Genomic DNA, 12126 nt, shown 5'->3' on the forward strand with positions numbered 1-12126 from the left:
GAAGGTTAAAATAATGACAGAGACAGGACAAGTTATAGTAAGCCGAGCATAGAGGTCAGTGTGTGTACTTGTGCAAGACCTCAGGAATGGGATGTGCAGATGGTCAATGAGACGTGTGGATCAGTAGGAATATGCACAGCCGTACATATTTAAAACGCCTTCACTTGCTTATGTTGTGCACTTTTAAAACTCCTGTATAGTGTAATTAGGCCACATTTCCTCCAACACTACAAAAACATACTGGTAGGTTAATTGGCTGCTAACAAATTGACCCTAGTCTGTCTGTCTGTGTGTGTGTGTGTGTGTGTGTGTGTGTGTGTGTGTGTGTGTGTGTGTGTGTGTTAGGGAATTTAGACTGTAAGCTCCAATGTGACAGGGACTTATGTGAGTGAGTTCTCTGTACAGAGCTGCGGAATTAGTGGCGCTATATAAAGGATGATGATGATGATGATGTAGGAAGGAGCATAGTTTATTATCATTAAATTAGGCACATTGTCCTACAAGATACACAATTCTTTCTTCCATTTCTCTCCAAGTCATTATTTATACTTTTCTAAGTGTCAACTTTTTTTTTTTTAGCAGTGATTTTCAATTCCAGTAAATGTCAAGACTATATTTGTGTCTAAATCTACTCTGACTTTACAAATATATACTTCAATGTAAATCAAAGAGACAGGCTGCTGCATATGCAACTGCTGTTTTATGAAAAAATGATTCAAGTGTAAGCAGTAGTAAATTCTGTGAAAAGCCCAAGTATATAATTCTAGGAATTTTACAACCATTTTAGATCAACATAAAGAACGCACAGGAAGATGGGTTTTAAATATTTTATTGACATATAAGTAAATTATGAAAACCGTTTAAAAAAATAATAATAAAGTATTGGAGTATAGATTGCAAACTTCAAAAGCTCTTGTGGGAGTATTTTGGCCAAGAGTGAACAGAGATGAAAGCAGAGTATAGAAGGCTAATTAGACTGCCGTATTTACCCTTATAACAAACAATTTCTTTGTGGTTAGAACAAATAATCGCTCATTGGAGGCTTGAAAGCCTAAGATGGGATCACTGATCTCTAGACTTGCTACCTGCTGCTTAGCAACCTGTCCCACGTGTCTCCCCTCTTTTCTGTTGTACAATACAGTGGACACCGGGGTGGGCTGGCGGTAGATGAATATCCTGCGTACACACTCGCACAGGGCCGCGTATGAGAAATCTGGAGCACAGGTGAAAAATTTCTTATCTTGCTTTGATGCTTGGACGTACCCTGAAATACAGAGGAAAAAAGGCATATTTCACATATCTATGTTACAGCTGTTATAGCAATTTATATCATTATACGGATTTGTTCATTGAAATCAGATAGTAGCTGCATAAACACACAGTACAGAGCCAAGGCAATTACTTTTTACAGAGCACACCCAGGACTAGATTTACTAATACCCCATTCATACTGCACCAAAATCCCGGGTTTTTCCCGGGGCGAGCTCAAACGACCCGGGTCTTGGTGCAGTATGAATGGTACAAGTCAAAAATCCCGGGTCTAAAAACCCGGGTCTACAACCCGGGATTTATTGAGGGGTAATTCCCGGGTCAGACCCGGATTGCCTGCACTATGAATGGTGCAACCCGGGTTTTTTTTTAACCCGGGTTGCACAGAAAACAAGATGATTGGCTGTCTGCCTGTCTCTGGAGGATTTAAAGCAGGAGAATACAAAGAATGTATATGAAAAGAAGGGCAGTTTACAGAAATTTTATTAATGGCTCTTACATACATAAATATACCATTGGGTATACATGATTGGAGATATATAGAGAAGGCACCATCACTATTGTACTTTTTTATATATATATATAAATCATGCTAATAGATAGAGTATATTTCCCTTTAAAGGTTACTTGTCCTGATTAAAGTGCAGTGCTGTGTATTTATTTGGGTGTCTGATGTAGCTGATATCCCACATTACAGAGGTACAAAGTCTGGGAAATACTAGTTGTGTGAAAGGAAGCAAAGTTCAGGTTTTTCTGCCAGGATTTAAACACTGGAGCAGCACCCAGTCTTCATTTTTCAGCCAATGAAAACTGCTCTGGTGATGACTCCCACAAATTGCCAGGGCACAGACTTGTGCAGTATGAATGGGGCCAACCCGGGAAATTCCCGGGTCCGAGGTGCAGTATGAATGGTGTTTCTGAGCTGGGACGCTCCGAGCCCCGGCAAAAACCCGGCTTGAAAAACCCGGGATATTGCCGGGGCGGCAGTATGAAAGTGGTATAAGCTGCGGGTTTGAAAAAGTGGGGATGTTGCCTATAGCAACCAATCAGATTCTAGCTGTCATTTTGTAGAAAGTACTAAATAAATGACAGCTAGAATCTGATTGGTTGCTATAGGCAACATCCCCACTTTTTCAAACCCGCAGCTTAGTAAATCTAGCCCTCAGAGTTTAAACATCTAGGGCCTGATTCATTAAGGATCTTAACTTGAGAAATTTCTTATTTCAGTCTCCTGGACAAAACCATATTACAATGCAAGAGGTGCAAATTAGTATTCTGTTTTGTGCATAACTTGAATACTGACTGTTTTTTCATGTAGCACACAAATACTTGATAGCTTATTTGTACACTGAAATGTAAAGTTGATATTTGTGTGCTACATGAAAAAACAGACAGTATTTAACTTATGTGCAAAACAGAATACTAATTTGCACCCCTTGCATTGTAACATGGTTTTGTCCAGGAGACTGAAATAAGAAGTTTCTCAAGTTAAGATCCTTAATGAATCAGGCCCCTAGGGGTTAATTCACCAAGGGACATAACCGACGCATGACCAAAACCGGACCAGCCACGGTCAATTCCTCTTCAAACGCAAGGGACATTTCCCACCACCTAAGATTTCAGGGAGGGATCAGGGCGGGAAAGAGCGCTTGCCTATAGTTAATGTACAGTAAGCGCATGCACCGTTAGGCCGTACCACGCGTGAGCACACGCAGCAGTATCTTATTCAAGCTTTGGGCATCTCTCAGATACCTGTTTTTCTGTTGCATCTCCTGCTCCAGCTACAGGTCTAGTCTAAGTCCTGAGTATTAGTGATGACACATATGCATGCTATAACATGTGTTTGTAACCAGGAGCAACTGTAAAAATGTATTTTATGTTCAGCAGACATTAAGAACATCCTAATAAATGCATTTCATGGTTTTATCATTAATGCCTTTATTATTATTAACAAGTGACATTAAATTGAATATCAATATTTTTTCTGTGAATTTATATTCCACATAAGTATTGGATGTATCCTGCAGTGTCACGTGTACTAGAACTGAGCAGCTAATTCATCAGCACACGTATTTTCAGATATGTTCCATGTTGAATTCAGGCACATTGCACTCCGTATGCGCGGTGAATCAGATCCATGGGGCTCTAAATAATTTGCATGCTGGTTCTAGCACCACCTGCTACAAACTTATCAGACACTGGACGCAAGACAAAAAAAGCAATAGTTGCTGAAACCTTATTGAAACAAAAACAACCCTGTATACAGAAAGCAAATAAAATAAAAATAATACAAATAACATACAGTGACATAAAATACAAAACAAAAGAACAATAGTGGATTACGTTGTTTTTAAAGTAAAGTATTCTTTTCAGAATCTTCTTGGAAGACTTATATAGCGATCTCTAAAACATATAGCGCTGTATCTATACCTACATGTATGTATGTCCAGAAACTTGATGCATATGAGCATTTGACTGTGTATTTATTTGTAAAAGCAAAAATGTGCCCAGATAATACAATAAATTACTTATTCAATCACTTGCATCTGTGATCACTTTGAGTAGATCGTTATAATTTAACCTGAAAAGTGAATCTGAAGAATTCTGTGTCTAGCGCTGCATAAACTAAACAGCAGTAAGTTACACTAAAAAAATTGAAAAATAACTGCTACAAAATTTATGGCCATTACATGTAACAAATATAAACCTCAAATGCTTTTTGTATTAGGATTTTGGGGTAGTATAGGGGTATTTCCCCACAACTGAATCTCCAAGAAACACTTTTATTTGAGACAATGAGAAGTAAAGAACAGGATTATAAAGACAAGAGATTTATTTAGCTTGCTTCAGTGTATTTAAAAATATTAAATGTACTGGAATGCACTAGTATTAAGTAACAGAACATTATGTACTGTGCGTGTCAAATATCAAGATTCTACACCGTTTAAGCATAATTGGTCAGATGTCTCCAACATCCTCCACAAAATTGTATAACCCCGACTGCAGGGCTAGAAAGATGTTTTTTCTTTTAACAGGTCATTAAACGGACGTTAATATGAGGTTTTCTTCTTGCCGATGCAAAATAAACAGCGGTGATCGGTGTGATTCTGTTGCCACGGAAACAGGATTAAATCTCGCAAGTGACACAATTGCAGTGCGACCTGACGATGGACGATAGGACATCCTGGTCGACTGAAGAGCCCCGCGTGCTATAAAAGTTATACGTTTGGTGCACAAGTCCACTCATCAGCCCCACAACACCAATTTCATTTTCACACCATCCTAAACACTTTCCTCTTATTTGCAGAGATCAGAAATTTATTGGAGGAGACACATTGGATTACATGTAGGTTTACAGTAAAGCGTGTAATTTCTACTGATGTCTGTCATGATGCCGGAAAAACAACTTATTACCAGCTTAATGATCGGGTGTTTTGACAAGTAATCAATGTACAACTTTTGCCTATTGTCATCCTTCCGCTTAAAACAAAAAGCACATTTGTAAGGGAGTTCATACTATACCTAGATTTTTTTTTCTCCCCAAGACAACTAAAATTTAGAAGCTAAACTATAAAACGTGTTTAAAGCATATATACAGAAATAAAAGATGTATTGTTGTAGCATGTGAAAATAATACACAGTAAATAAAAACTAAAAGGACCGTGTAAATTACCAATCAGTGTGTCACAAAAATGTCTGTGTTATAGCAGAAGTTTCAAAGGTGAAAGTCAGTCAGTTTGTGTATCATGCCATTAGAAAGGCTGGGAACCACTAAACAGTGAATGCAGAGGGAGAGTTTAGGGGCGTGAAATCAAAAGCCAAAAGACGTTCTATGAATGAATCCAAGGAAAATGAGAGCAAATAGTTTTCAAAACAGATTCTTCTAATCCTACCTAGAATTTGATGTCAAACAAGAGTACACTTCGGGCTAGCAGTAAGGTGGAGCTTTGCGCTCACATAAATGTCCACCAAGTGATCAGTGGAGACATCAGGAGATGATCAGTAGTCAGTGGAGGACACAGTTTGGGATAAATCTGATGTGCCGGAGGGCCAACTTTAGGGTTACAGTCCACTAATGATAGGGTAGTTCCAACACGTGTTTAGAGCAGGACTTTGATAGGAAATGTCCTCAAACTAAAGGCCGAGTATAATAATGAGTGGTTCGGTAATTTTCAAGATATATAGCTGCTTGGTAATTTCTCCTCTCTCTCATTTACATACTGCAACTAGTGAGAAATACCCAATGACGACTACTAAGCAAATCTGGAAATTTAGACTGTAAGCTCTAATGGAGCAGGGACCGGTTCAATACTCTCTGTTGGCGCTATGCAAATAAATAATAATATTAAACGATGGCGTCATATACCTATATGAGGTATGCACTTTAAATAGGTCTCATTAACGTCTGTAAGTAATATAACACTACAGGGATATTATGAACACCTACACCGTTAGTGAATATAGCAGTTCGGAAACGTAGCTCTTATCTGTGATCGCCAATACGAAATTATTTCTAATAAAAGTAAAAGCAGATGGGAAGTTTCTTGTTGTTTTGAAGCTTATTGCGCCCACCTTCATGAGTTTTGCCCAAACCAGCTACGTATATATTCATGTAAAGCGATTTGATAAAGATTTTCTGCCTTCCTTTTCCTGTCTTTTTTTTTGTTAAATGAACAAGTGATATTACTGGTCTTTCATCATTGGTCAAGTAATAGCATCAGTAATATCTTGCACGTGCATGTGAAATTTAAGTGGTTCAAAAAAAAGACTCTGTACAACTCAACGATAAGAACATCAATGTTATTTCAAGTTTTATGGTGAAGGTGAATTATTCCATTTAATTTTGTCTTTTAAATGTAATGTACGAATAAAGTCATGGGGGTATATTTACTAAACGGCAGGTTTGAAAAAGTGGAGTTGTTGCCTATAGCAACCAATCAGATCCTAGCTGTCATTTTGTAGAATGCACTAAATGGAAGAAAGCTAGATTCTAATTGGTTGCTATAGGCAACATCTCCACTTTTTTAAATCTGCAGTTTAGTAAATATACCCCAGTGTGTTTCTAAATAGGAACAACAACACGTCAGTTCCCTCTGCAATCCATAAATCTGTACAACTGCCGTCCTAACACAGTGATATTAGTATGATGATAACAGATCATGGTGTGACCATGACTCTGGATGATCCATGTCTTGGTAACTGATGCAACAAGGTTCACGTCTGACTGTAATATGTGACATGTCAGGACATTCAAACATGCCAAAAGATCTAAAATACTTCGGATTCCGACCCCAGTCCACAGGTTCTTATCTTTTGTATTATAATCAATGTAAACATAGATAGAATGATGATGAGTGGGTTCAGGTGAAAGCTGACCGACCGCTGATCACCGACTGCTTACCAAGAGCATTGAAGGTCGCAGCGTGCTCCCATAAATTGTCCCCTGGAGATGAAGCCGGCTGCCACAGAAGTGCATCCACGTCATGTCTCAGTGAGAAACATGGCATCATTTTTGGTGCTGCTACCACTGAAAATAGGTATTGGTTGCTTCCAAGATTTACCTAAATGGCAAAACAAAACGACATCAAAATCCACAAGTAAATACAGAAAATTACAGAGAAATATTTCACAGAATGGCACTGAACACATAATTATGGATGATGTAAGTTCAAAATATGATCACAACAGCTGAGTGGTAATGTGAATGTAGAAGCAGGTGGGTGAAGAATTTGCTGATCACAGCTATTGGAGTAAATTGTATTCAGGTCAATGACATAGAAACACTTAAAAAATGTATGTAGTGACCTGAGAGGAGAAAATGGACAGAGAAAAGTGATAGAAATCTGAGGTTTGTCACATTAAGGTAAAGAGTGAAAAATAAGAAGAATATACTTGGAAAATGTAAGTCAAAAAAGTTAATAATTAGAACCTTCTCAACAATGTCACTGACGATGGAATCCATGTCTATCATGGTAAACTAATGTGCTACAGTAAAGTACAGGAACATTTACCAACTGACAGTCTTCTATCATATCTCCAGCCTCTGGTAGCATAATGTGTATCATCATCAGTTATTTATATAGCGCCACTGATTCCGCTGCGCTGTACAGAGAACTCATTCACATCAGTCCCTGTCCCATTGGAGCTTACAGTCTAAATTCCCTAACATACACACAGACTAGGGTCAATTTAATAGCAGCCAATTAACCTACTAGTATGCTTTTGGAGTGTGGGAGGAAACCAAAGCACCTGGAGGAAACCCACACAAACACGGGGAGAACATACAAACTCCACACAGATAAGACCATGGTCGGGAATTGAACTCATGACCCCAGTGCTGTAAGGCAGAATTTCTAACCACTAAGCCACCGTGCTCCCCATGTATGTATGAAATGGGAGTTCAATTTGGCACATGTACACATTGGGTTTTGTAATTAAAGGGTCTCTGTGTCACTGCATTTCCATTTTGCGTGCCCTGTAAGATACATCCTTTGAGGCAGTGTCTGTCTTCATATCTTGCTTCTGGCCCTTCCTACATGACCTCTACATGATATCTGCAGCCTGTTGAGACCACCTCCAACTCAACAATCACTTCACCCAGCGGTCCACGGCAACAAGCTATTATCTTATTCTTTTATTAGTGTCACTAAGTGGAGGACCATTGTGAGTGTAGCGCACACTATGCTTAAAATGATGAATCCGCAATTCTGTTTGTAGTTATTCCTCAACCTCCCCCCCCCCCCCCCCAAGTTTCCGAATATAATACAATTTAAAGATAAAAAAAATAATCTCACATTACTATTACACGCCAATATACTCCGGATTGTACAAAGTCTGTAAAATACAACCTTATCATCCCTCTGCACTTTATTAAAATAGCACAGGACATGCAGCAAAACAATAGCAATTTTAATGCCTGGAAAAATATAAACATAGAAGAAAATATAGCAGCTATCTGTGGATAGTGTTTAATCATAGGCTAAATGTCTCGGGAGAGCAGTAAAAACAGATTAATATAATAAAAATAGTATAGGATTTTTTAATAATAATAATAATAATAATAATAATAATAATAATTATTATTATTAAAAAAAAAGTAATATGAAGGTAATTTATAAACTGTATTTTAAAGAATGTTTACGTTTGATGGATACGGTTTTGATAACATATAGCAGTTAGTTACAGACAAAAGTCTGATATTTCCCAAACAAGCCCCTCTCTTTCCCTGTCCAACATCCAGTTCAGGATTGTTAATAACATGCGGTCTCCTACCAGCAACTAAATCCCAGCGAGTGATTGCTACGTGCAGCTGAAGGACTGTCTTCAGGAGTGCCATAGCCTACATTCTCAAGATATTCCAATCCAGAACGTCCACTTGAGAATTACAGAATAAATTATATTGACTGCGTTCTTTTAAGTGTCATTCTACATGCCATTTTACAAATTAAATATTAATTGTCAAAGACAGTGGTGGTGTAGAAAGAACTGCCGCTGCTCTCTATTCATCAGTGATGTGTGTGACAGCCAAGCTTATCCGCAGGCACGAGAACGGCCTGTCTTATGCAAATGCTTTATAAAAGGTAGTTTCATGCACCGGGCGGTGAGAGAAACAGAATAAAAAGAAAAAAAAAAAATAATAATAAATAATAAAACTATAAACATTTAGGCGTACATGTATTATAAGGTCTTGTCATTTAAGACATTCAAAACAGATCAATGTGAACAACAAACAAAAACGAAATCTATAAAGTATGGATTATGAGACTTGTTATTTCTTGCATTTTAGGTGAAATCTGCAGCTCACAAGTAGGTCAGCTAGCTAAAACAAAACAAAAAACAAACCCATTTTATTGGATTTTTCAATAATAAGAAGGGGGAAGGGGGGGTACAGAAGATAAAAAAATTGAGCAGACGAGTTGTACAGTGGGGAAACTTTACACTATATAATCAACCAGCAAGTTAACATTAAAAGTTTGGCAAAAAGAATTCAGTCTGAGGGACAGGGGTTGGGAAGGGGAAGACCGGGAAATGGTTAGTAAGGGTAGCAGAGGGGTGTCGACTGGGCTGAAAATGAGAAAAGGGCACAGGACACAGAGGGAGATCTCTTGCATGGTGTGAGAAGAGCTGTCAACATCGCGTGTGGTCCATGGGAGCCAAGTGTGGAGAACTGAACAGGGCTATCCTGTATTATACTGGTGATATGCTCTAATTTACGCATTTGCCGGATTTTGTAAACGTGTGCTCAAATAGTGGGGAATCCTGTTTTTTTCCCCCAAATTAGGGGCTACAAGACACCTCGGTGTCCTATCAGCTTTTATATAAGTCTCGGCACTTCTGGGATTGTACGTGGGAGTAGGCGATAAGTGAGGTTGTGGGGAAGGTGGACTGGTGTAGAGGTTGCGATTGGGTCCAGGACTTCTTTCCAGAGGATTTTATGTCTCGGGATACTGCAAAAGATATTGGACAGGGCGCCTTCCATTCTAAAGCCGCGACAACAAGAGTTGGGAACCAAGGAGTAAATGGCAATGGTCTTGATGGCACTATGCGGAACAGCATTTGCAAGAGTCTTCTTTTATTATCATCAAAATGGAGCTCCTATAAACTCCCTTGTGTATTCAGGACTAGTCTTCCAGGCTCAGGGATTCACTTATGTCTTCATCCCATCAGAGCTCATGAAGTTCTTTGGACAGTTGACCGTGCTTTGTAAAACGAGAATAGAATATATAGATTAGGAGTCTGGAGGTGAACCTACTCAGGCTGAAGGTTTCCAACGCAGAAGGGAGATGAGGGGGTCCATTGTTTAATTAAAGAAATGATAGAGGTATTGGTACATTATAGATGACAGTAGCCTAAAGCTATCCTGGAGTTCAGAGATCCCGGAGAAAATGCCGGGTTGTTCCCCAACATGCCCACTTTTATACTGCATTAAGGTGGAAAACTAAGAATATCAATTGTTAATTTTACATTATATTTTTCTTCCATTTGTGTGGAGTTCCCTTTTAATTCTTACATCTTTTTCTTAGGGTCTGTTGGTTAATTAAAAGAACTTACCTAAACCATTTGCATTTACAATTGTACTTTCTTCAGTTTTACAAAACGAGATAGTCTGAAGAACTTCAAAGGAAGATATTCTTACTGATTTACCCTTGGAGGATGAGCACATAAATATTGCAATACTAAAACAGTACAAACCCGAGAATGCCACTATAGACATACTAATACTACCATTGATCACTTACAGTTAGGCTTCCGACATCCTGTAACTGCCTACAATAAGTACACAATGTTACAAATCTGATTATTATTTAGTTCTTTTACAAGTCAGCATAACAATTTCAGAAAGTTGCTATTAAAACAATAATCTGAAACAGTAATGAAACTAAAAAACTGAACAAAAGTATAATTGCAACCATAGAGACATCTATTCACCAAAAAATGGTTTAGAATTAACATTCCTACTTGAATCAGCGGTACAGCCTCACCCTGTGCTCTGTGAGACAAGGAACGAGGGCTACCGGCTACTCACTGCACAAATGAGAATAGCTGGAGGCCATACAAAATATAAACAACAAAAAAATAACTAACAGACAAAATAAAAGCAGTTGGAGAACACAGTTTCAAAACAATGCCATGCATTCCAAGAGTTCTTTAATGTACAACACTGCAAGCCCCCAGGATCTGAAGGTTTACATGCATCCAAAACAAAATACAGACATAAATGCATTGTGTTACGCAGTCCTGTGCACATGCTTTTCTAAGCCCTGTCGAACTAAACTTGATTCTGGCAGATAGGACACATGGAGACCAAGACCAGCATCAGAGTTAAATAGTAAGCGCTCTTAACAGGGAGTGTCCGAAATGGAGCAGGTACTCCCCCCCTTTACAGCCCTCCAATCATTGTATCCCCCAGCATTGTCCTGGGACAGTTTTCAAAGAGTTCAGTCAGACCAGAAACACCTGTTTGGACTCACGTTTCCCACATCTATCTGGTCAGAGGCCACAGTCCAATAGACAGAGTCTAGACCGCTCCTTTCTAGCACAGGAAGCCTCACAACAGATATATTCTTGCCGCATTTCCTCCTACAGCACTTTTCGTTTAATCATGTAAACCTATTGAAATGAATGGGGTATCACACAGAGCAAATTTCCTGCTTTTACAGCTGTTAAAAAGATAAACAACATTAGGGAGAGCTGAATAAGTACAAGGCACAACGATGCTTCACCGAAGTCTTATCTTCCCTACCTCTGTCACACAAGTGATGGGCACGCTGGCTTAGTGGTTAGCACTTCTGCCTTACAGTACTGGGATCATGAGTTCGATTCCCGATCATGGCCTTATCTGTGAGGAGTTTGTATGTTCCCCCCGTGTCTGCGTAGGTTTCCTCCGGGTGCGCCGGTTTCCTCCCACACTCCAAAAACATACTGGTAGGTCAATTGGCTGCTATCAAGTTGACCTTAGTCTCTCTCAGCCCGTGTGTGTGTATGTTAGGGGATTTAGATTGTAAGCTCCAATGGGGCAGGGACTGATGTGAAGGAGTTCTTTGTACAGCTCTGCGGAATTAGTGGCGCTATATAAAAAAAGATGATAATGATGATGAAAAATGGCCTCCTCTGCCCTTCTCTCTGCTAGCTCCACGTGGATGCCCCCAACACAGTCAAAAGCTTAAACATGTCCAAAACAGAACTTATCTCCTCTCCCAGATTCACCACCTCCCTCACGGTCACCACAATATCCTCAGTCTCCCAAACCTGTCAGTTTGCTGTTACACCTGACTCTTACAATGTTGCTGAAATACGGGACATACAGCTTACAAGTGACCTGCATATATAAACAAGTAGATGTGTTATATGACCGTG

At 39.1% G+C, this 12126-nt stretch overlaps 1 protein-coding gene across 2 annotated transcripts in view; it reads right to left on the reverse strand.

Moving 5' to 3' along the window:
• Positions 1-813: 813 nt before the first annotated feature.
• Positions 814-12126, reverse strand: part of NUDCD1 (NudC domain containing 1) — a 104762-nt gene continuing 93449 nt past the window's right edge. For both annotated transcript variants that reach the window (XM_075213967.1, XM_075213968.1), the window contains 2 exons: positions 6671-6830; positions 814-1264 (listed from right to left, as the gene is read on the reverse strand). In XM_075213967.1, the coding sequence (XP_075070068.1) occupies positions 972-1264; positions 6671-6830 (453 nt within the window). In that variant the 3' untranslated portion in view covers positions 814-971. The remainder of the gene's footprint in view (positions 1265-6670; positions 6831-12126) is intronic.

The sequence above is a fragment of the Mixophyes fleayi genome, chromosome 5 (assembly GCF_038048845.1).
Source record: "Mixophyes fleayi isolate aMixFle1 chromosome 5, aMixFle1.hap1, whole genome shotgun sequence".
NCBI lineage: Eukaryota > Metazoa > Chordata > Amphibia > Anura > Limnodynastidae > Mixophyes > Mixophyes fleayi.